We start from the raw sequence: 24,874 nt of genomic DNA on the forward strand, positions 1-24,874 counted from the left end.
AGACCTGCCTCCTCCCCTGTCGGCCTCCTGCCTTCCCCCGCCCCGAGTTCGCACTGTCATCTGAACAAACTGCTGCGCCGATCTCAGAAGGTGAATAATTCTCAATTAACTAAGTAACTAACTTTCTTTGTGCAATCTTGAGTCACTCACTTAACTAAATCTTAAGCCTTCGAGACCCTTCATTATTGCCTTCCCCCGCCACACTATTTTCAAAGTTCAATAGCAAGGCAACAAAAAACACTGCTGCAAAATAAGAGTCTCTTTTAAAATTAAAGAGCTGCTCATTTGCATCAGAGAAGTTATTTTTCCCCCTGTTTTGAATTATTTAGGCACAAAAATAAAATAAAATAAAATAAAGGACACCCTGCAAAGCCTCCCGCTGTCCGTGTCAGGATCAGTGTCACGGATGCTCTGCGGGGTTCGAAGCCACTGTGACCAAGTGGGTAGGCGCTGGATCAGGTGTGTGTTGGGCCGTGCGACTCGGGGCATCCCGCGTGCTGGGAGGTTGCTGCTCCTCAGCCAGCAGCGCTCGGAGCCCGCCGGGCCGGGCCGGGCCCGCCGCCCCCCGCGGCCGGGCGGCGGAGGGTGCGCGGCGGCGGGCGCGGGGCGGGGTGGGGCGGCTGCCCCGCGGGGCCGCGGAGGCTCCTTGCCCCACCGGGAGCCTGGGCCGGCCCGCGGCTCGCTCTTATTTTGGTTGGGAGCGGGGAGCACTACCGGCTGGAGTCGGGTGAGCGAAGGGAGGCGAACTGTGCTCCTCTGTTTGGTTTAGGGTCGGGTATTTTTTTTCTTTCCCTCTCCCTCCTCTCTCTCTCCCCTTCCCTCCTCACTATAGCAACCAACGCCAGCCTGACAAAAATGCACCCTCTGTGGACAATGGGCCAGCCTTCCTGCTCGCCTCGCTCCTCTTCTTCCTCGCTAAGCGAAAGAAAGTTTCCAGCCCCCCCCGGCCCGTTCTCGCCTCTCCTTCCGAGGCAGGCTCCCTTGCAAATCCCGCTCAGCCCCGCCGGGACTGTGCCGACCCCCACGTGGGAGGCTGAGAGCGGTGGGGACACAGAAGTCGCTCCCCAGCCGGGGCCCCGATTCCCTAACCCGCCTTGACAACGGGCTGGCAGAACGCCCCTGGGCCACCGCCAGCCCCGCGCCCGTGTGCGGGGCCGCCCAGGGCCGGAGCGGTGCTGCCCGCGGCCCCAGCGGGGCTCAGCTCCCGGCTCCCGGGCTCGCCTCTTTTCTGGCGAATAGCACCATCCCCAGCCTGGAGCGCTCCGCACCGGAGGGAGCGCTCCGCACCGCTGCGGAGTGGGGCAGTGGTGGTGACCGAGAGCCCTCTAAGAAGGCGCTTCTCAGGGTGAGGAGCGGGAGTCGTGCCCAAAAGTGCCCTGAAAGCTGTAAGAGGGGAGGGAGGATCACGTCGCCCGGTGGAGCAGGGACACCATTTATCTGAGCTCTTCCCGAGGATGTCTGTTTGTCTCCATCAGGCGTGAGCATTGACAAAACAAACAGAAAAGCGACCTTTAGATTTGTCGTCTTTTTTTTTTTTCTTTTTTTTTTTCTTTTTTTTTTTTCCCTAAAATCTGTTGCTTTGTTTCGTCCTGCACAACTCTGCGGACTGAGCAGGCTTTGGAAAGACCCTTTTGAGACCGGTCTCCCGAGCCAGAGAGGCTGAATCGCCTCTCCTCTCCTTCCAATTCACCTGCTTTTCACGCCAACAGAAACGCCCTTCCAGCTCCAACACGGGGCGGTCATTTCCCAGCCAGGGTTTTGAACACTAAATTGCAAACTCCGTTGCACCAATCGCATCTGGGGCTGTCTCCAAGAATTCAATAAACAAGCTGTATTAACTCCAACCAGAATTTATCTCGTAGACTGATGGAATTCCTCTTTTTTTTTTTCGTTTGCTTCTTCTGCTTCTTTTTCCCCCAAGGCCTCATATTCACCACTCAAAATTTAGCAGCCTGCCTTTGATAAATTACTCAAAGTAATCCCTGCAACAGCTAAGTCTGACTGGTTGACGTTGCATTAGAAGTCTTCATAGCGGTATCTGTCTATAAAATATTCACTTGCGGACTACAAAGGGTGGATCATTTTTAATGACAAGATTCAGAACTGGAGGATGAAGGGAAAAGATTAATATCCGTGAATTCAAATAATTTAATTTCAAATACTGAACTTAGAACATTATATCCCAATAGTTTAAACACTGATGCAGATAAAATAGCAGATTCTCAGATGAATGAAGCAGCCGGAAGAATAGAGTTGTGGGGAATGTTGGAAATGAACATTAATGCAAACTTTACAGGAACTTTTTTTTTTTTTTTTTAATTCTACCCCTTTCGACGTTCTATCTTCTGGGATAATCAGTATTCTAGCAGTGCAAAAATGTACATGATATTACACTTACACGTGTGTATATCTATATATGCAGAGAGATTTTGTTTTCTCTAGAGATAGGTGAAGAAATCTATTTAGATGGAGGATTTTAATTTCAATGGGTAATGTGAGCTTGTGCAATCAAAGTTATCAATTTCTGTCCTTTTTGTTTAGATTTCTTAGTTAAATGTGTTTGTTATATCTACCCCGAGGAGAAGCAACTTGAAAGTGTAGCTTTTGAGTCATCTTATAAATACATCCCTGAGGCTGCGGTTCTTGCCGCTTTAAGCAGTTTTCATTAAAGCAGCCAGCTGCCTCTTTGTGTAGATTGGATTTTTTTAAAGCAATCACTTGTGAAGCCCCGGCCTCAGTTTTGTCTCTCCGCAGGCCCTTAAAGTTGAAGTTTCATTCATGTCTTGGGTCTCTCCGCCGAATCAGACTCCTCGAAGCAACACTGGAAAGAGCCACACGAAAGCACAGGCTTGAATACCTCATAGAGAAAGGTTAAAAAGGAAGCAGAGATCAAAACAATCCCATCTCACAAAAGGTGCATTAAATGCGCCCCAGCAATAAGCACAAATCTTCCAAGTTGGCCTTTAAAGCGAGCACCAGGAGTCTCACGTTTATTGCACCCAGCAATTCTCTGAGCGACTCTCCACGTCTTTGCACTCCTGGAGCATTTCCTCCTAAAACAACATCTAATGGGTAGATAATAGAGACGCGGAAAGGAGGCGCGGGGATTTCTCCCCCTCCTCCTTTCCTTTCAGCTGCGTCTATCTCAAGGTTTGGAGAGCAGAGTTTAAAAAAAAGGCTTTTTACCTCTAAACACAACAGGCATATGCAAATATACATTCCCCAGCCTACAGCCGCACGCATCCAAACGCACAGAGGAGCGCGCGTTTGGGGAGCGTTCCCCCAGCCCCCCGAGCCGGGGAGGCTGACGAGCGGCGGCTGAAAGCCCAGGCTCGCTAGGAACAAGCCGTGCTCTTGTTTTGCTGCTGGAAATGCAGCTTTCTCTCCGGCACGCACGGAGTTGAAACACCAGGGAGCCCAACATCTCGTCAGCCGGAGCCCGCCGCGGCAGCTGGGGGCGGGTGGCGGGCAAGGGACCCCAGGTGGGGAGCTGGGGGGGCCGGCGGGGGGCGGCCAGAGGACTCCCGCAACCCGCCCGCGTCCTTCTGGATGCACCTGATGTGTATGCAGCACCTCGCCTCCCAGCCAGGACTCAGCTCCAGTTAAGTGGCGCTCTATGTATTTTATAGCGAATATTCTCGAGTAGCTGCACTGCATTGAAGGAGATATCAAGGAGGCCTGTCAGTTCAAAGCTTTTGGGGTTGTTTGAAAATCTTCTTCACGTCAAAGTAAGCAGCCCTAGTATTTGAACAGCTGCTTTGAACAGTGAAAAGGGCTGAGCTGAATCAAAACACTGCAGTGTCTGCCCAAGACACCGCATCACCTTCAACCTGCTTTTATGCGAGCAGAGAAAAGGAAAGAAAGGCTGGTGAGACCTCTAATCCCGCGGGGTCAGCTCCGCCAGAAAGGGGCCACATGACTGTCTCTTTTACATCCCTAGCGGCCCGGACCTGAGCGGCGACCGGAGCCGGAGCCCGCGGCGGGCAGCGGCGAGGCGACAAGACCGGCGGTCGGGCGCTCGCTCCCCGCTTCCCGGCGCTCCTCTCCATGGGGGGAGATGGGAGCGGAGGAAGGATGCTTAAGGAGCGGTATTAATGACAGGGCTAACAATGATGGGGAGGACGAGGAGGTGGAGTCTGCGGCGGCTCTGAATGCACCGGCCGCGCTCCTCGCTGCTCCCAGCTGCGCCTCCGTAGGCTTGCGCTCCGCCGGGGAGGGGGCAGGAGGGACGGCGGGGGGCTCTGCCGGGGAGACGGGGTTTTGTCCGCCTTCTAAGGCCGCGGTGCTACTTCGGTAACTGTGATTACCGTCAGCCCGTGAGATGTGCCGCTGGGACGGCGGGGGGAGAGGCACGCAGGACGGTGACCGTAGTAGGCAGCACCTGCCAGAGGGCCGGGCGGGACAGAGGAGAGGAAATGCACGATTGGGGCAGGCCCGGAGGGGTTTTCCTCCCAAAAAAGTGTTGGTTGAATCTCGCTGACCCCGTGTCCCGTCTCCTGGTCGAGGCGAGCCGCGGGGGGCGCGGTGCCGTCGGCACTCCACGGGGACCAACTGTCCGTGGGGCGTGCACACGCCGTGGGGCCGGGGCACAAGGGAGGTCCCTCGGGCGACCACCGGGGTAGGTCCGTGCTCAGCGAGCACCGCACGCTGGAGGCGCCCGCGTGAAAACCTCGCTCTGAAAATGATGCGTGGAGTGGCCCCTCGTGTCTCGTCCACGCAAGAACTTTTGGCAGCGGACCTGGAGGCGGGCTGGCGGGAAAGCCGCCCCCGGCGGAGCTTCGGCGGCCCCAGGAGCGGAGCGGTAGGGCTGGCCCGGGCGCGGAGAGTGGGGCGGCTCTCCCAGGACGGTCCCCGCGATGCCTTGGCAGAAGCCTGCTGCGGACTTGCCCTGTTGTTTTGTTTCAACTCACTGGTCTACACCTAATTGGGAGGAGAGAGACGAGAAAATGAGCATCAAATTATAAAATTCCTGGGTGCCCAGTTGTTTACACACGGGAAACAAAAGGCACAGCTTCACTTCAGAGACTTCCCTCTCCGCAACCCTCGCAAGAAAAGGCAGTATTGTTCTTTCCTTTGCCTGCACCCCGAAGAAAGGGAAAAAAAAAAAAAAAAAACACCAAACCTTAGGAAGACTCTCCACTCTTTCATGGACAAAGTTTGCGCCCCCCTCCTCCTCTCCTTCTCCTCCTCCTCCTCCTCCTCCTCCTCCTCCCTCCCTCCCCACCCCCCGGCAGAAGGAGCTCTTGATACGCCGCTAAACTAACGAAACGAGGTAACTCCTGCTGCGCCCCTTGTCTCAGGGCACTGGATATCCTGTTTATGCTGCTGCTGTGTATATGTTTATGTGCAGGAGCCCATCCCCCCCTCTCCTCCACACCCCCACGCAGAGGAATATTTCCAGGCAAGGAGCCTTTCCAGCGCTCACGTTAAACACGATGATTTATAAACAACTCGCAGAAGAAAGCTGTTTCTTGTTAGTAGTAATAAATTCCCCGGTCCGCCCTATTGTATTATTTCGATGAAGATAGTGGGAGCCTGAGACGCGCACCTACCCCCGTGAGCAGTTTATTTTCGAGACAAAGCTATGGCTTTCAGCTCAAAAATGGGCAGCGAACTCTTTTCGCGTCGGCCAGCCTGGCGCTGCTCATTCCTAGGAAATCCGAATCCAGTTCCAGGCTCTCCTTCCTTCCTGTCCGGGCCGCAACTTCTTTTCTTTTCCCTATCCCCCTGTATTTTCCCTATTTGTTTTTTTTCCTTTACCACCACCCTCTCATGCCCATCTTCCTCATCCATGCAGAGTCCCCAAGCCGCTGAGGCGGTCCCGCAGGCGTCCCGTCCCCACGGGACGGGACAAGCGGAACAAAACCACCTCCGCAGCGCCGAGGTGCGAAGCCCCGACATCCCCGGAGGAGTGGAGTGCTCCGGCGACCACCGGATGCCGGGAGCAGTGCAGGGCCGGCGGACAGGCAGAGGGCCGCCCGCTCCCCGCCCCCCGGGGGAGCGGCGCTCCCGGGCCGCTCCGGTGGGGCCGGCTGCGAGGCGGCGCTGAGAAAGTTGGGGCCGGGCAGGCGAGCACCCCCCGGCCGGCAGCACCCTCTCCGGGGCGGCGCGGCCGCGCTCCGCGCAGAGACGCGCGTCGGGGCGCGAGCAACAGGAGTCGGCGGGCGCACGGGCAGCGGCGGCATCCTCCCGCCGGCGGTGCAGGGCGGGCCGGGGCGGGGCGGGGCCGGCGGCGGCGCGCCCCTGCCCTCCCCTACGCTCCCCACGCCCCGCGGCCGCCGCTCCCCCGCGCCCCGTTCCCCCTCGGAGTTGGGTTCGAGCGGGGGCGGGCCGGGGGCGGGGCCGGGGCGGGGCGCGGCCGGCGGGAAGCGCCAATGGCGGGCGGCGGCGGCGGCGGTCGCCGGGAGCGCCGGCGTCCGTCAGGGCGCGGGGAGCCAATGGCGTGCGGCGGCGGGGCGGGGCGGCCGCGCGTGCCTTCGCAGTGGGCCCCGCCGCGCGGGCCGGGGGGGCGCGGGCGCCGCGCGGCGCCCGAGGCGAAAAAGTAGCTGTCAAATGCGCGGCGCCTTTAACCGGCGCGATCAGTGCGGCTCGGCGAGTCATGGCGACCGCAGCCTCCAACCACTACAGCCTGCTCGCCTCCGGCTCCCCCATGGTGCACGCCGAGCCGCCCGGCGGCATGCAGCCCGGCGGCGGCTACCGCGACGCCGGCGCCCTGGTGCAGGCGGACTACGCGCTGCAGAGCAACGGGCACCCGCTGAGCCACGCTCACCAGTGGATCGCGGCGCTGTCCCACGGCGGCCCCGGCGGTGGCGGCGGCGGCGGCGGCGGCGGGGGCGGAGGCGGCGGCGGCGGCGGCGAGGCGCCCTGGTCGGCGGGCGCGCTGGGCCAGCCCGACATCAAGCCGGCGGTGGTGCAGGCGGGCGGGCGCGGCGACGAGCTGCCGCCGCCGCCGCAGCACCCGCCGCCGGGGCGGGCGCCGCACCTGGTGCACCACGGCGGCGGCGGCGGAGGGCACCACGCGGCGGCGGCGGCGGCGGCGGCGGCAGCGGCGTGGCGGGCGGGCGGCGCGGCGCACCTGCCGCCCGGCATGGCCGCGGCCAACGGCGCGCAGGCGGGGCTGCTCTACTCGCAGCCGCCCGGCTTCACCGTCAACGGGATGCTGGGCGCCGGGCAGCCGGGGCTGCACCACCACGGCCTGCGCGACGCCCACGAGGAGCCGCCGCCGGGGCCGCCGCACCACGGCCCCGAGCACCCGCCGCCGCCCCACGGCCCCCACCCCGGGGCGGCCGGGCCGGCACCGTCCGCCGCCGCCGCCGCGCCCCCCGGGCCGCCGCCGCACCACGACCCGCACTCCGACGAGGACACGCCGACCTCGGACGACCTGGAGCAGTTCGCCAAGCAGTTCAAGCAGCGGCGCATCAAACTGGGATTTACCCAAGCGGACGTGGGGCTGGCGCTGGGCACCCTCTACGGCAACGTCTTCTCGCAGACCACCATCTGCCGCTTCGAGGCCCTGCAGCTCAGCTTCAAGAACATGTGCAAGCTGAAGCCTTTGTTGAACAAGTGGTTGGAGGAGGCGGACTCCTCCTCGGGCAGCCCCACCAGCATAGACAAGATCGCGGCGCAGGGCCGCAAGCGGAAAAAGCGCACCTCCATCGAGGTGAGCGTCAAGGGCGCGCTGGAGAGCCACTTCCTCAAGTGCCCCAAGCCCTCCGCCCAGGAGATCACCTCGCTCGCGGACAGCCTACAGCTGGAGAAGGAGGTGGTGAGAGTGTGGTTTTGTAACAGGAGACAGAAAGAGAAGCGCATGACTCCCCCGGGAGGGACGCTGCCGGGCGCCGAGGACGTGTACGGGGCCAGCAGGGACACGCCGCCGCACCACGGGGTGCAGACCCCCGTGCAGTGAACTCGCGGCGGGGGCGCCCGGCCCCTCCTACTCCTCTCCTCCTCCTCCTCCTCTCCTTCCCCCAACTTTTGATTGTCCTTTTTTTTTCTTTTTTTTTTTCTTTTTTTTAAATTTTATTTTCTCCTATCTTTAAAAAAAAAGACAAAAAAAAATCAAAAAAAGAAACGCGAAAAAAAGAAAAGAAAACAAAAAGCGAGCGAGCGAGAGGGCGAGCGCGAATCACAGTGGACAGACAGATAGACAGACAAAGCACCTGCACCACACTGTCCCTTAGACTGTAGGAGGTGTGATGCTGTATTTTGACCTTTCCAGGCGAGTGCCCGTGCACGGGAGTGGAGTGGGTACCGCGCACGGGCAGGCAGGCGGGCAGCGGCAGGCACCGGCAGGGCAGCGGCAGGCACCGGCAGGGCAGGCGCAGGGCGAAGCGGTTCGCACAAAACTCCCTCACTCGCTGGCCAAAACATACGGCGCTGCCCTGCCGGGGAGGGGGCGGAGGAGAAAGGGGGGCACAGCCACCTCGGGTCCCCTCCGGAGCCCCCTCCCGCCACACAAAGGCAGATTGCATTGTGGAATGTCGCTCGGTGTTGGCACATGCTGCTGTGTTTATTTTCCGTGGATCCCCTGTATGAATATATGTTAAAAAAAAAAAAAAAAAAAAAAAAAAAAAAAAAAAAAAAAGGAAGAGAACTGAAAAGCTATCCCTTTTGATGTAGACAGTATTTAACCGTACCAATTTGCACTGCAAGAAAATCGAAGTTTACATAAACAAAATGTTTATTTTTTCTTTTTCCCCCCTTCCTTTCCGACCTTAATTTTGCAAATGACTTGCATTTTCCATAGTGAGCGTTAGTCAACCAGTGACCGGTCTACAATATGTTACTGTGTTTTAGCCTTTGCTTTATGTGTATATGTGAACTTTTGTTATAAACAAGTATTCTTAAATACGTGTAACGCTTATTTTCTCCTTTTACCATAGCAAAAAGAATTCGTATATGTGTGTGTATGTATACATATGCACGCGTGCATAGGCATATATATATATACACATACATATAACCTCTCTATATACACATATATATGCACTTCCAGCTTCCATTCTCCAGAGATGTGACTCTCGTAATTGTTTAATACATGCCTTCAATGGCAAGAGTCGAGTTTGGAGAAGGGAGAATAATGCAAATCAACAAAGTAAACTTCATTTTCAGGCAGTGTGTCCGGGGGTCGAGGCGCAGCCAAAGGGAGAGGAAAAAAATATGTGCAACCCTTCCAGACCGTGTCAGTGTGGGCAAGCAAGGCCTGGTGTGGGGAAGGCGGAGAGGGAACAGTATGTTTCCAGAGTTTTCCCAGAGAAAGTGGCATTTCCTTGAGGGGGAAAGGGAATTATTTAGCTTCCCCACCACCGCCCCCTCAGCGCCCTTTCCTTCCCCTCCTCCTCCCCCCCCCCCCCCGCGGCTCCCCTGCGTGCCTTTGGCATCCCCGGTCTCGCCTCCCGGGCCGATATCAGCCTCTAAACTTTCTTTTATTGAGCAGTTTTACGTCAAGGCAGAGCCAGGGAGAGCCTGAGGAGCTGCTGGGCCCGAGGTGGGGGTCGGGTGCTTACACCTGCCTGTAAACACACGCTGCCCCCTCCTCTCCACAGAGACCGTGTGCATTTCTTTTTCACTTTACTTTCCATATTTATTTCATTTTCTTTTTGTATCCAGCCCCTCTCCCTTCCCATCCTTCCCTTGTCCTTTGGTCAGGTTGTAGTATAATTTATTGAAGGAAAGGACCAGTTTTAACTTGGGCAGCCTTGTGTCTTTCACTGGGGAATGAAATGAAGTGGGGAAAAAATGCCATTTTTCAATCCGTGTTTCCCACCCCCCCCCCCCCGCTAATAGTTTTAAAGTGCATTTCGTGACATTATCTTGATGAGAAATTGTTAACTTTCCAAAATAAAAAAAGAGAAAAACCCACGGGGACAAAAAGGAAAAAAAATGGAAAAAAAAAAAAGGAAAACAAAAAGCTCTGAAGGGAAGCAGAGGAGCGGGACCTCGGAGCAGCGCATGTATGTGCGTGTGTCTGCGTGCGTGTTTGTGTACTTATGCACACACACAGCTATGCATATACATTAGAGGAACTTTATGATAGTTATAAATTCATAAAGGGATCATTTAGTCAGCACAAACGGGTGCTATAGAGACAAAGCATTTTTATAATCTAAAAGTTTACTTAGTTGAGTGTTGGACAATTCTGGAGAAAAAACAGTGAAGCATTCTCTCGCAGAACTCTCCTATAAATATTGCATTCAGTAGCTAAGGCTTTAGAATATGTTTCTCATTGTCTTTTAAAATGCCTGTGACACTGGGTTTTCTTTCCTTCTTTCTTTCTCCCTTTCTTTCTTGCTTGCTTGCTTTCTTTCTTCTTGGTAAGACAGATGATGATTTCTAAGAGGCACATGCATTAGCCTTTTTCCTGGTTTTCCAACAATTGTTAAAAAGATACGGGCACCAAGCTTTTCTCTTTTCTTTCTTTTTTTTTAAATTTTGTTTGGTTTTTTAAAATTTTTTGTTTGTTTGTTTATGTGTTGAGCTGCTTGTTATTTAAAGTGTTGAGGACTAGCGCCTAGTGAAGTGAATCAGATCAGGGCAGATCCAGTGGTAAAGGGAGGAAATGAACTTTCAGACACTTATTAATATGTGCGTAAGGTCAGACAACGGAGTTGAGAGGATGTTTGAGAAAACCTCAAACTCCAAATAGGTTTACTAAAAAAAAAGTTACCACGCAAACCTTACGACTATGTATATATGTTTAATATTTGTCCTTTGAAATGCAGAAATAGTTTCAATGTTTTCTTTGTCTATTTTTCTTTTATTTTTTTTTAAATGCTACCCAGGGAAATATTTTCATATCATTTTTAAGTGGCCTGCCTCAATGTATATTTATTTCTTTTAAAGCAAACAGGTTCTGGAAACTGTTTTTCTGTAGCTTTAAATGAGTAGGTGAACAAAATCTATATGGGATGTAATTTTTTTTTTTTGTTCAGTCTCTTTAAAAATACTTTGTTTTGGTACATTTGGATGTGCTTGTGGGGAAAAATAAAAACGCAGAGATCCTTATATATTTATGTTAAAGTAATATTTTATTATCTACATAAAACAGAAATGCACAATACCTTCATAGTTTCTTCTAATTATTGAAATATCGTTATTTTATTTTTAAAGATAGCACAGATTTGCATAGTTCTTAAGATCTGGAGGGAGAAAACCCCAGTACTTATACTGAGCTGAGTTCTGTGTAAAAGCACCGCCGTTCCTTTCTATTTAATGGAATTTTTGGAATAAATTTGATGCCTGTACCGAGAGGTTCCACGCTTATAACTTTCAGGGTCTTGAAGGAGAGCCTCGGGAGCTGTGTTCATTGTGTCTCTTCGCAGATGAACCACAGCCGTGTGTTTTGGAGCATTGATTGCTGTGCGGGTAGGGCTGTCCTGCCTTTGATGCTGGTGGGGAGATCTCAAGTTTGTTGCATGTTCTGGCGGAAGGCATGGGGGAGAAGAGGTTCGACTCTTCTCGGCCCCTTTTTATAATTCAACATCTGATTCCTAAAAAAAAAAAAAAAAAAAAAAAAAAAAGGGAGAAAGAAAAAAGCAAAACAAAAAGGCGGGGCTTAATGAGGGGAGTACCGTTTGAAAGAGGAAGGAAGAACGCGACTGCCCAGCGGGGCTGCGCACCCTCGGGCCGGGCCGGGCCCCGCGGCGATGGCCCCGGTTTCACGTTAGGTGTCTGCGGCTCCGTGCGGTGACGAGTGGGTCGGTTTGCCCGGAGGGGTCCCGGCTGGGGACCCGCGGGGCTGGCGCGCTGACAAGCGACATCCAACCGCGCAGTGTTCGCAGGCGCGGCGGTGCGTTCAGGCCCTTCTTGGCTGGCTCGGGTTCCTAAGTGCGATATCCTGCTCTTCTCCCCCCTCCCCTCCTTCACGATAGTTTCTAGGCTTATTAGATTTAATCATCTTTTCTAACTTCTAGTCAATATTACACTCATCCCGAACAGATTCAGCTAAATGATCTTATCAATAGTTTCGAAGAGAAGTGACAGAAAGAAGAAGTGTTTTGTGACCGCAGACGTGCTGACGGGTAAAATGTTGAAGCTGGGTATGGATTTAAAAGTCCTTGGTCAATAGCCCGCGGAAAGGGCTGTGGAAAGCGAGCAGCCTCTGCCCTCTGCAGGACACTCGGGTGGGCGCCCAGGGAATATTTCGCCTTTGACGACAGGGCCCCGCTATCGGGGAGCGCTCCCGTGTCGGGTGGACAGGAGGTGACTTGGATGGACGGTGCCTCGCTCGGCGGGGCAGGCCCGGCGCCGCGGGGATGGCCGGCTCAGCCGGTGGCGGGGTGGCGCGGCCGGTCACTGTTCGGGGCGGGCCTGCCCGGCGGAGGTCCCGGAGCTGCTCCTCGGGGCTCTTTGCCCAGCGAGAGGCTGACCTTACGGGAGCGACTTCTCTCGTCCTTCCGGACTGGTTATGGGGAGGCCGGCTGGTTCGGGGGTCATTCTTTTTGTCTCTTTTGATCTCTCTTTTAAGAGAAAAGAGGCAGGGAAATGGAGCAGCCATAGGATGCTCCTTCTTCAGATGGATGTCAGGGTGTGCGGCAGCTCCTCGGGCTCCCTCGCTCTCATTTCCAGGCAGGGACACTCTGTCATAGGTCAGATGTCAACAACAAAAGGCCTGTTTCCTCGGTTCGCTCTTCTCTCTGGTGGAGGCCGAAACTAGGAGGCTAGAGGAGACTGTATATCCTCAAGTCTGTCAGTCTTAATTGTCACCCCCAGCGTCTCCAGCCCCGCAGGGGCGAGAGAGAGTAGTCGGTGCTGCCCTACCGGGGAGCTCCCGCCGCGGCCCAGCTGCGCCGTCTTTCTTGAGAGTGGGCAGTGGGGGCCGGGGTTTGGAAAGCGATAAGCAGAGGAAGGGGAAATCATCCTACAAATTTCCCAGGTTGCGGGGCAGGCCGGGATGGTGTCCAGCCAGGTGTTACTCTCGGGCTGGGCAGCTTGTGAGAGCCTTGGCAGGTGCAGAGGCCGTGGTGTCTCTCCTTCGGGCTTTGTTGGTGGCAGGTCGGGGCTCTCCCCATGTCCCCTTCTCCAGTGCCGCGGCTTCCGAACGCGCTTCTGGCCGTCGCCGGGCCGCGGGGGTAGGGCGGGACGGTCCCGGCTGCCTGCGCCTTCCCAGCCTCCTGGCCCCAGCCTGGGGCTGCTCCCCGCCCTCCGGCTGACCCGGTGGGGGAAAACCCTCTCCCTCGGCTGCCTACCCCTGCCTGCCGGGCGGCCCCAGGCCTCGGGATTGTCCCAAGCCGCGTTGTTGGAGGTTGGGTGGCTCTTTGTTCCTGTGCCGTCGGTGAGGGGGACAGAGGACGGGAAAGGGAGGCGACGGCCTCCGGTGGGCGATGAGACCCGGAGGAGAGCGATCACCGGCGGGCGGGAGAGCTGAGCTTAGTCCAGCTTAAACCTCTGGCCGTAGATACAGCACTGGGAGAGGGTGGAGGGCATGGGGGAACCCCCAGCCAGAGCTTGGGCAGCGCCTTGTGGAGTAGGGAGGAGGGGGCGAGGAAAGAAGGAAACTGCCCGCGGCTTTTTGGCGGTGGACGGGGCAGCGACGGCCTTCTGCTGCTTCCAGAACGGAGCTTAGGCGCTGGGGTCTGTCCCGGGAATCGTGGCTCTCCCGCCTCCCCTGCTCCTGCGGGCGGTTGTCTATTTATTGTGCGTTTCGGAAGGAATGCGACCTGGGCTACCTCTCTGGCTTTAAATCTCGAGACAGAAAAGATAAAAATCCAAATTTTCAGAGCTGCAGACGCTAAATTGGCACTCTGTGCTCGGAACATGGCCGGGCTGCCGTCGGGGATGTAGGAAGATGTTCCGCAGAAGCGAGTTTGCCGGGAGATGCTGGGGGAGCGGGCACTTCTCCGGGGAAAATTAGTTAGAGCAAAGCCAAGGCGTGCTTTAGCAGAAATGGTAAAACAAAAAACAAAGACTCATCTTCAGACCCGACTTCTCATCAAGCTATAAACCAAACAAGTGGGCTTTCTGGCAGGCGAGTCCCAGCTGCAGCGCGTGGATTCTCACGCCACAGTTGGCCTCGGCCCGTGGCCTGGCCCACGCTGTGGGTCTTTTCCTTCGAAGCACTTATCTCTCCCTGCAAACTCACTGTAAATACCTCCGAAAACTCGTCCAAGTGCCCCGAGTATGCCGGGATTTCACGCAGGGCCCTCGGGGCCGGGAAGGCCTCCCCTGCCGGCGTGGAGCCCCTTCCCCCGCAACCCCGGCCCCGCAGCGGCCCGGTACCAGCGCCGCCAGACCCGAGCATCCCCGCGGGACGCAGGCGTCGGACCCTGCCCTCCCGTCGGCAGGCAAAGAGAGAGAGGGATGAGGCAAGGACAGCGGCAACAGAGCGGCCGAAACTGTGCCAGCGTTGCCGGGAGGAGCGGCGGCGGGCGCTGCTCCCCGGCCGGGGCGCGGGCGGCTGGGGAGGGGGTGCCAGGACCCCTTCGCCCCAGAGACACCGCGGTTTTGGCCCGTGTCTGCCTGGCCCCTTCCGTGCCCCTGCCGGGGCAGAGCTGCTGCCGGACCGGAGCAGGAGCTCTGCCTCCCTTCGCGAGTGGGGATGCAGGGCGTGGGGTGCGCCCGAGGAACCCCATCGCTTCTCCGGCAGGGCCGGGGCGGTGCGGGCAGTCCCAGCGCTGGGCTCCAGCTCCCGCCCGGCTGCAGCTCTCCCGGCCGTCTCGCAACGTCCCGCCCGGCCGGGCTGAGCTGTACTGCCCCGTGTGTCCCTGGGCCTGTCCGCACAGATATAATTTTTAAGGATTAAAAAGAGAGCAGGCCGGGAGGAAGTTGGCGGCCAGTGTTTCTCCCCCTCCTCCTCGCACGGCGGTAAATCCTGGCAGGCAGAGGCAGCTTGTAAAATTGATGACGAGACCGCTCTCCCCCTCCTCTTCCCCGTCCAGTCTCCTCCCGTCCCGGGAGTTGTAAGAGGCGCTCGTCTAAAAGTTAGGACTTGTTTTTAGCCAGCCTGACTCATTCATTAATTCTCTTTCCCTCCTTGATTCATTCATGTCTACAGTCATTCATTGCCAAGTCCATGGAGGCATCAGCTCCTTGGTCAGTAGGGGAGACGTACAAACAAGGATGGTGCTATTTATTTCCCTCTGCCTGCGGATTTCTAAGACATTCAAGCAGGCACAATCATTAAACTAATTTGTATTTGATTGTTTGGGCGGACGGGGGTGAATTTTATTGCACTAAGCATTCAAGCACGCACGCATCGCTGATTACCAGTATACATTAAATAAAGTTGTTTGTACACATTGTCTTACCACATATAGGCAGTCTTATTATTCTAATTACTCTAATTAGTGCATTGAAATGTTTTCTACTTGATTTGAGGAGACAGTGATTAGTTCTATTACTTCTTTTAACTCTTATTTCATGGAAAACTGTTGATGCATGTTCCAATTACCTTGTTTTTCTCTTTAATATAGCGTAGGCCAAAATTATTATGAAATGATATCGTTGGCGGGTAGAAACATCCATCTATTTTCCCTTTCTAAAAGAACTTCCATTTTTTTGTATCTACCACCACTACCAGACAGAACACCCCCAAAGCATTCACAAGTAATTACTTCCAGCCAAAGCAGCACGTTTCTTCTTTATGATTTCTTCTGCTAGTGCTTTAGTACTTTGTGGTTGTAGCATTAACTTTTATAATATTTTTTCCTAAAAAAAAAAATAAACTATTCTGACATATACTTCACGCAAAGCTATTTCATAAGTTTTAAATTAAGGTTACTATTAATTGATAGGATCAGTTCATCAAACATGTTACTTCGATAGGAAATTGTAATTAAAACCTTAATCCCGTTTAAGACAGTTTTATCTTAAACACTTTCTTGAGGGATTTTTTCCCCCCTTTTCCTTGGCAGTTTCCGCTTGAAGCACGGTGGGGGTACAGAGTGGAACTCAGACCCCACCAGAGCAGGGAGGTTATTTCGTTATCGAAATACCCATCTTCACTATTGAGCCAATTGATGTTTTATGTCGAGTTTTGGGATGTGCGTGTGTTGGTCTTTTGTGTTGATGCGGTGGCCACTTAAACCCAGACGGTGACAAAGCGGGCGGCGGGGATGGAATCTCGCCTTCCTTTCACGTTACAGACAGGGAGACTGGCTATTTCTCGGTCATAAAAATACTGCCCTTTTTTGTTTGCTTTTCCCCCCTCCTCTTCAGGTTAGTTTGTTAAATAAATATGAAGGGATGGGGGGAAAATAAAGAAGGGGTGGGGGAAGGAAAAAAAGGAAGAAACGCAAACCATCCTTTAAATTCTTAGAAGTCCAGGTCTGGAGGGAAATCTATGGAGTTACATAGGTAAATATTGGGCCTAGGCTGCTTATAGTTTTAATATTTAAACTGGGATTATAGGGGATCTAAAGACGCCTTCCTAACCTTTGCCAATTGCCTGCGCGAGGAGAAATCCCGCAAGATGCACGAAGGGGCGAGACGGCTTCCCCCTGCTTCTGATAAACGACTGCTCGGCTGGCGCGGCTGGGGACCGACTTTCCCCCAGGGTCGAGGCTGACGGGGAACAGGCAGCGCTGGGGTTTGGAGGGTGTTTGAAGGCGGGGGTCCTGTTTCTGCTTCCCGCGGAGCATCGTCTCGCCCCGCTCCGTGGGCCGAGCTCAGCGCTGGCAGCGCTCCGGTCCGGGGAAGGCGGCACGGGCCGGGGCCGGAGCGGGGCCGGGAGCGGGGCCGGGAGCGGGGCCGGGAGCGGGGCCGGGAGCGGGGCCGGGAGCGGGGCCGGGGCCGCGCGTGGAGCGCGGGCGCCCCCCAGCGGCCGCCAGCGCCGCCGCCGGGACTCCCCGGGGAAGGGCCGGGGCCGTCCAGCGTCCCCCCGCCCGCTCCCAGAGCCCGCGCTCTCCCTGCGCGCAAGGACGGCGGGGCTGGCCTCGGCGACACCCGTCGGAGAGGTCGCTGGAGCCCATGGTGCCTCTGGGAGGGGGATGACAAAGTCGTGAGTAAGCTTGTTGTCTTCCCTTCCTTCTTTAATTTTTTTGGTGGTTTGGTTTTGGTTTGTTTGCTTTGTTTGGTTGTTTTTTGTTTGGTTATTTTTTGTTTGGTTGGTATTTTGCTTGTTTGTTTGTTTTTATGTTTGGGGTTTTTTTCTTGTTTGTTGTTTTTGCTGTTGTTTTTTAAAATATACACACAGAAACATCTAAGTCCCATGTTAAAAATGTTGCTTGTCCTATCGTCTAGATGGGATTAAAAAAAAAACAACAAAAAACCACCATCCAGCAAATCCATGGTTTATCTGCATGCCCCTGAAAACTGGGAGAGATGCTATTTGCCTCCCCTCCTCCTCCCGCTGGGGAGGTGTGCAGTCCCTCTGACTGGCAATCTCTCTTCCAGTTCAGGCATGTTGGATAACAGGACAAAGCTCTGTCGCTTTTCCATGGCGCAGAAGCAGACCCATGGCTTGACCCGTGGAGGGGGACACCTGTGGGGCTGTTCTGACCACGCTGCGTGAGCACGGTGCAGCTCCTGCTCCTGCCCTCAGGCTTGCAGGGAGGTGGGAGCCCAGCGTCAGGCATCCCGCAGCCTCCAGGAGCTGTTCCCTGTGCACCGCGCACCCCTGCCCGGCAAGCGAGGGCACAGCCGGGCCAGCGGGACTGGGGCAGGTCCCAGGGCCCTGAGCACACCTCTGCCAGCGCCTTCCCACAGGGCTCCCTTTGCCCCCTTCTTCTGGGAAGGCAGGGGGCTCAAATCCCACCATTTCACCAAATGGCTTCTGTTCTTGCTGAAGGCAAACCACCCTACATGCCAGACCGGTGTCACCAAATGCCTCCAAAGAAAACCGCAACAACCCCAAAACTTTCCTCCATTGGCTGAACCCCCATGTCCCAGGAACAGAGATCTGGGGACAGCCTTGGTCTCCTGCAGGGCCTTTCTCATGCTGGCTGGGTGCTCTCTTTTTACACCCAGGCCCACGACAGCCTCCCCAGGCCGTCTGGGATGCGTCAGGAGCTCGGCTCTCTATGGGCCCACACCCCGCGGCAGCACGGGCTGGTACGACCACACAGGTTTACATCTTGTGTTTATTTCAGTGCCGCCGGTTTGTAACTACCACTTGCCACGCTATGTATGTAGGTGCTGAAAATGTTAAAATATTGTGAATATCAAGAACCCAAGACATTCAGACATTCTGCTGCAGCAGACTTCATTGCAGTGAAAACTGATAAGTGACATATCACGATCTCAGAGTCTCTTGTTAACTCAACAAGCAAATTGAGCTGAAACAAAACAAAACAAAACACCCAAGACAGATTAAGTTTTAGAAAGAAATAAGCATTCTTCACAGAGCTAGTCACACTACAGGCAGCCAATACTGTAGCACTGAGCAGACATGAGAGAATATAGCCTGTTTTCCAGCTGAACATCAATGCTGGACTTGTTCAGATAACAGAAACAAGATGCTATGGATGCAGCAGGAATTGGAAAGGTAAGCTGTGGGTACATCTTCAACTACAGACCCAGTCTGTGTCCGTCCTACCTGTGGAGATTGCTCTGTTCACAGTAGGCAAAAAACAGTAAGGTTCAGCCTCCAAAGGGAAAAGCAGGCTTTGTCCCAGGGACCCTTCCTAAAACAGTTGATAAGTAAGGATTGATTTATGTGCTAATAGGTCTGAGGAGCTGGAGAATATTGGCCTTTTGCATACTAATTTTACATACATGCTTAGTATATATATTATTTCCCAAATCAGAAGTTTTTAATTTTGTGTGGAATCAATACCTTTAGCTTAAAGCAGTCTCTCGTCTAATCAAGCATGTCTGCCTCTTTGGACTGGGCAAGAAAGAGGACAGACAACCCAGCCTGCCCACATGCCTTGTGTAGCCAGCCAAGAGAGGTGAGTGTTTCAGAGGACCTGCAGAGAGGCTCCCAGTCCATTCGGCTTTGGTCCTGCCTCCTCTCCAGCTGACCATTCAGAAATACAGGCCCAACCACAGTAGGGGCCAGGCCACTTGAGGTTTTATATGCATAGGCTTGATTTCACTCCCCTTCACCTCCCACAGGCTCTACCCACAAGGCTGAAATCAATCTCCTTCTCCCCTGCCTGGCCCAGCACTGTGACTCTTGCCCTCATGCCTCTACACCTCTAGTGAAAGGGCAGAAGGGGGCTTACCCCGAGAACACACACATAACCCAGCAGCTAAGCCTCAGCTGCACCTTCAGTTAATTCTCCTTGGCCTAAATCCAAGGCTTCCCACATTCCAGCACTGCTCCACTCGCAGACTTGGACATAACTCTCACCAGAGAAAATAAGGCTAGCTGCAGTAGGCTCCTGCTAGTCCCAAACATGCAGCCTACGGGGCCACAGGCAGGGGAAAGCCTCATCATTTACATGTGCTGAATGACTTCTAGTTAAGGTAAAATTCAGCAGCAACCAGAGAGTCAGGGGTAAGGACACTGGAGTTTGCAGGAGACCTTAGAGGCAGTGGCTGCAGCAGCTGTGAGTGCTGTAAAACAAGAATAACAGCCTCATTGAAATGCTACAATTCCAACCTGTTACCCAATACAGAAGAGCATCCCAAGGGAATATGGACCATTTTCTCATATCTGTTTTGAGACAAGATACAGCATGGCTATTTCTCGGTCAGAGGGAACAGCCTCTGCCTTCCCTGGATAGGCCCTGCTGTTGTGTGTGAACAGAACCACAACAGATATGAATCATTCAGCAGCAGACAGAAAGATGCAAGAAGCTGGAATTCCCTCACTTGTCCAAATTTAAGCTCATTATTTTAGAAGACTTCTGGGGAAAAGTGGTTTTTGTAAGGAGACAGTGTTGCTCTGAGGAAAAAGATATGCTAGGGAGCAAGGCAGTACATGTACTCTTCCTTGCACAGAGAGAGGAGACCGCGTTCACTTAGTTTCCTACAATATTTAAGGCAACTGAAAGATGTAAAAACTGCCTAAGGACTGTATATTTAAGAAAGGACAAAAAGAGGGGTTGTAACCCCACCTCCTCACAAATGACTTCTTCCTATCAGGTGACAGACAGCACTGAATCATTAGCTGGAGATCCTTAATCCATGCCTCCTTTACGAAGATCTGCCACTTTGAGAGGAGGAGACGCAGATGTGAAAGCCTCTACACCTTTTGGAGTGCAGCCGAACACCCACCAATCAATATTTTAACTTGAAAGCTGACATAATTCTCTGAAAAGACTGAATTATTTAAAAGTATAGATATAAAAAAATCAGAGCAGCATTGTAGGTCTCTCAGTTTGATCAATGTCCACAATATTTTGATCTTACAAATCCTTTCTCTTAGCCAATTCAAAGATAGTGATTTACTCTTGCATAACATTTTTCTCCATGAGTCTCATTAGTAACATATACAGTAAATACTACCTGGTAACACACAAATGGAAAATTAATTAGAACTGTTTTAAAACTCCTCCCCAGGTCAAGCAGCAGTCACAGCATGGATAAAAACAGTCCAGGGCACCTGAAGGCTATGTCCCACCATTTTTTTTCCCTTTCAAAATCCTTTTAAAAAGAGGAGCATCTTATACTCAGCACTAGATAGGGGCTCTAGAAAAGATATCTGCTGGGGGAATGAAAGTTACTGCAAGGCATTGTGTCAAGTCTATCAGTGAATGTTATGGGGGGAAAAAAACCAGACATATGTTGAAAATAGCATGTCATCACCTTCAATGAACCCCCCCCTATGACAGTTAGATAATTTTGCAGACAAACCCTTTGAAATTACTAAGCAGAAGCAATGGCAAAAACACAAAGAAGATTTCTCTAAATAGAGATACCACACAGTAAGTTCTCTGAAGTTTATTCCCAACACAGTAATTTTCTTCTAGGTTCTTCTATGATAGGCCTTCTGTGCTACAGTAATGTTAACATTTATTATTAGACATGGGGACTAGAAAAGATAACCTAAGTAGATTGCCAGTCACATCTTCATCATATTCAGTGTCATTTTTAAATACAGACAATTTAATACCTATTATCTGTTGGGATTTTTTTTTTTAAAATTTTGCCTGTGGTGCACTTTGAGCCCTGAGCATGTAGCCAGTTGACAAGGGTGAATCAAAGCATGACTCATGCTTTTCACAAAGAAATGATGGAGACTACATCACTGGGCTCCAACTGCATTTAGAGACCTATTGGCCTGAAGTTTGAACTGAAATTGTTTGTGCATTTGTATCCAGAGGGGTGGACATGAACTTGCTACAAAAATGCTGCTGCATTTATTTTAACTTCCAAAGATACTTGTCAGGTCAAAACTGCCTGGCATCAGGACATTTTTATTTCTAGCTCTAAAAAACTGTAAGGGAAAGCATTATGTTAAAATATGTTTGTAATAATAAATGCCTACATTGTATATAATGACATTTGATTTTACCAGTGAATAAACAATTGCAGCATGCATGGTATCAGATCTGCAGCATTCTGTTTAAATTTCAGTCAAGACTGCCAATTGCACTGCAAAGTAACAGAGGTAAGTTTGCATTTTTTTAATGCTTTCGTAGAACACTAAACTTTCCTCTCTCTGTCTAGACATAGAGTAGGTAAAACTATGGGCATGCAGAACACATAACTCCTTAAGTTGTTCAAATAATAATCTGCCAAATAAGAATGTAAAGAAGTGTATTATAGGCTCTCAGGCATTAAAGTCTGCAAATCCTGAAATATTTTGAAATCTGGCTTTATCTGTGTAGGTTTTTAAACTGTTTGCATTAATCAGACTGCCCCACAGAGGACAGACAGACACCTGACACATTTCCGATTTTTGTGTGAATTTTCAATACTGTGAAACAGGTATCATGAGAAACAGGGCCACCAGAAACAATGCCTGAAACTGTACTTCAGCAGGTGTCAAAAGTCAGCTGTGTTTTGTCCAAATGCACAGAACCCAGGCCCAATCTTGTTCTTACACTTCTGGATAATTGTAAGCACCAGCAGCTCTAAGTTGATGGTAGAAGACAGTTTTAGCACATTTGAAATTAAACTGGCCTGAGGCAAAGCTGTGATACAAAAGCAGAACCCTTCAGGAGGTGCTGGAGATTAAAAGTCTTATTAAGAGTTTCTTTAGAGATGTTAGAAAACTCAAAGCTCTGTGTCTGGTTAAGTTAATTGCCTTGAACAATTAACACTATCAGGAGAACCTAACACTCAAAAATGTGTCTAGAAGAAAATGGGCACTGATTAAATCAACATCAACTTTGGAACCCATGAAACCACTTTAGATAACTCATCCAAAGGAGGACAAACTCCTAGCAAAGCAGTTGCTCATTTTCAATTCAACGTTTGGGTCGATCTTGACAAGTAGAGTCCAGCTGATCACCTGTCCCCTTCTGGTGCCCATATTCAGAGCTGCAGAGCCTTTAACATTTTTGCTAAATTCAGAGTTTATCATGTTACTTAAGCTCCACATTTAAAAGTAACTGTACCAGTACGTACATAATTAAAGGGATTAAGAAATACCTTATGGTAACATAATTTGCACTAGACTAGGAAATTATTCTTGAAAGAAAGTCAACAATTATATTTTTCTTGGAGGTCTCTCTTGGTACATTGTAATCTCCATATTCTGCTTTATATCCCATCTGTCTACATACATCTGTTGTCTCTTGCTCTGTACCACAAACTGTTTCAAGCAGTGAAGCATCTATTTTGTGTAACACACCTAATTCCATGTGCTTTCATAGGACTAGAGGAAGATAACCATTAAAAAATAATACAATTTTCTAATAATGACAATAATAATAAAAAAGCTAGGTTACAATTTCATATCCAAAAACCATCGAGTGTGTCTTATTTCAAAATATATATAAAATATATTTTTATATATAAAAACATAACCAAACTGTTCCTTGGAATGCATCACATTGTGTTGTATTTAATTGTTTTTTAAAGGGAATGCACAAAAGGTCAATGAATGTAGACAAATAATTTATTTTTTATTTATTCATTATTTTATGTACACTTGGCATTTTGCAACACAGTCAAAGGGAAACAAATAAAGTGCAAAGCAAGATAAATATTATAGGTTGAATATATTTTAACACATTCCTGTCATCTCTGAATTAGCAGACACTGACAACTCAGGGAGAACATTAATTTCAATTTCTTCATACTGGCAGTAATGGAGTAAATTGCACAACACAGTATTATGATATTTTAAATGATCCAACACAGCAGAAGAAAACAGGCTTAATTTCCTAAATAGAAAACATTGGTTAACTCTTAAAGATAAGAAGATTATATCTTTGAATTAACAATATAAGGCATTAGATGATTTCTCCATAATAAATGAAATCCTTCATGAATACAGGGCTAACATCTCTGTTTTGTGTGTATGTGTGCATTCAAGTCAACCCATAATTCATACCCCAAAAGCATCAGTCAAATGAGGAGGAGCCAGGGATCCATGCCGGAGCTGTGTCTGCAAATGCAGACACCTTTGGGTTTACACAAAGAAATAAAGAAGAAGCAGTAGCCACATCTGAAAAGAAGGAACACACCAATAACGTTATCTTCCACTTACTCTTGGTCAAGCAGAACACAGACCAGAGGAAAAACCTCGTTTTGAAATGTAATCAAGTACTTGCCTAAGTATAAAAGAAAAGCATGTCTCAGAGAGGAATATTAAAAATAAATATAGATGTTAAGATAAACACCGCTAGTATACTAAGAGGAGGACAAAACTAAAAGTGGATCAGCTAATTACTGAATAGAAACACAGAAAACAGATTTGGGATCTAAGACTGCACATACAGAAAGAGCTCTTGGAATACTGACTATATTTAGGACTGCAAAGGAGTGGATGTTAGCTTCATGGGCCAATGCAGCTTAAGATCAGGAAAACAGTCCTGAAAAACACATCTGAGAACTTTTGCCCCTCCCTCCAGCTTAGATTTGCTATGTCTTCACCATACTTTAAATATGCTCTTATTAGCCTTTCTAATCTAAAACTTCCAATGTTTGTTTGGAAGGAAGAATCTTTTTTTGGGAATTTATTGAAGCCAGTTAGGACCTGAACATTCTCATATGTTCACAGTAGCATTTTATACTTTAGGGCTTCAGCCACCATCATGAGGTGCAAATAAACAACCTCACTTTGGACATTTTTGTGGCACAGTACTGAGATGAACTACATACAAATTAAGAAGCTTTGGATCACAATCAAAAGTGGCTATCCTCATTTATGCTAATTTGAATTAAAGCATTTGCATGACCAACATGCTCCCACCTGCTGCTTGTTATTCTTTTAATTGAAGCTAAATGCCCCCTTCCTTCTGCTTGCTTTAATAGCCAAATTGGGAGGGTAAAAAAAAACCCAAACAACCAAAAGGACAACTACTAGAAAACAAGCAGTTTTCTAGTTTTGACCAAGATATTTTGTAGGGAGCAATCAGATCCAGTTCATCTAACAGAGCAAAGCAAGTGGTGGCCTTTGGAGGAAGCAAGTCAAGCCAGGGGAGAGATAATAGAGAGCACCAAGGGGTAAGCAACCTCTTACTCTGAATCCACTCATGCTAGTTTCCAATAGAAATTTTATTGGGTCTACACAGACCTCTGCTTTTCCAAAGGTCAATTCAAGACCTCAACTGAAGACTAATCTGATCTGAATTACCCTACAGAAGTACCTATCTACTCAGTGACAGACCCTAGGAGAATAGTGTCCTAACTTTACTATCTACTCTAGATATTTAAAATTCAATGATATAAATATCCTCCAGCTACAGAAAATGTGCTTAGAGGCAATTATCCCTTTTGTCCTTCTCAACTTGTTATTACAAAAAGGCGTAACTTGCTTCTGGTGCTTACAGGCATAGCATGCACAGCACAGGTATTTACAGATAGAGTCTGGAACTATTCCCTCTATTGCTGCTCTTCCAGCTTTACAGAAATTAGTTTCTTTAAAAAGCAATGC

At 50.9% G+C, this 24,874-nt stretch overlaps 1 protein-coding gene and 1 long non-coding RNA gene across 3 annotated transcripts; one reads left to right on the forward strand and one right to left on the reverse strand.

Moving 5' to 3' along the window:
* Positions 1-2,065: 2,065 nt before the first annotated feature.
* On the reverse strand, positions 2,066-5,986 carry LOC137470588 (uncharacterized). Of its 2 annotated transcripts, XR_010997148.1 has the most exons (3): positions 4,739-5,986; positions 3,556-3,651; positions 2,066-2,821 (listed from the first exon to the last, which is right to left on the reverse strand). It is a non-coding gene; the product is annotated as an uncharacterized lncRNA (long non-coding RNA). The 2 variants fall into 2 exon arrangements; XR_010997149.1 differs by lacking the exon at positions 3,556-3,651.
* A 154-nt stretch (positions 5,987-6,140) lies between these two features.
* On the forward strand, positions 6,141-11,247 carry POU3F2 (POU class 3 homeobox 2). Its single transcript, XM_068184121.1, has one exon. The coding sequence runs from the start codon at positions 6,599-6,601 to the stop codon at positions 7,904-7,906; it is 1,308 nt and encodes a 435-aa protein (XP_068040222.1). The 5' UTR covers positions 6,141-6,598; the 3' UTR covers positions 7,907-11,247.
* Positions 11,248-24,874: the final 13,627 nt, after the last annotated feature.

Source organism: Anomalospiza imberbis, chromosome 3 (genome assembly GCF_031753505.1).
Source record: "Anomalospiza imberbis isolate Cuckoo-Finch-1a 21T00152 chromosome 3, ASM3175350v1, whole genome shotgun sequence".
In the NCBI taxonomy this organism is placed as follows: Eukaryota; Metazoa; Chordata; class Aves; order Passeriformes; family Viduidae; genus Anomalospiza; species Anomalospiza imberbis.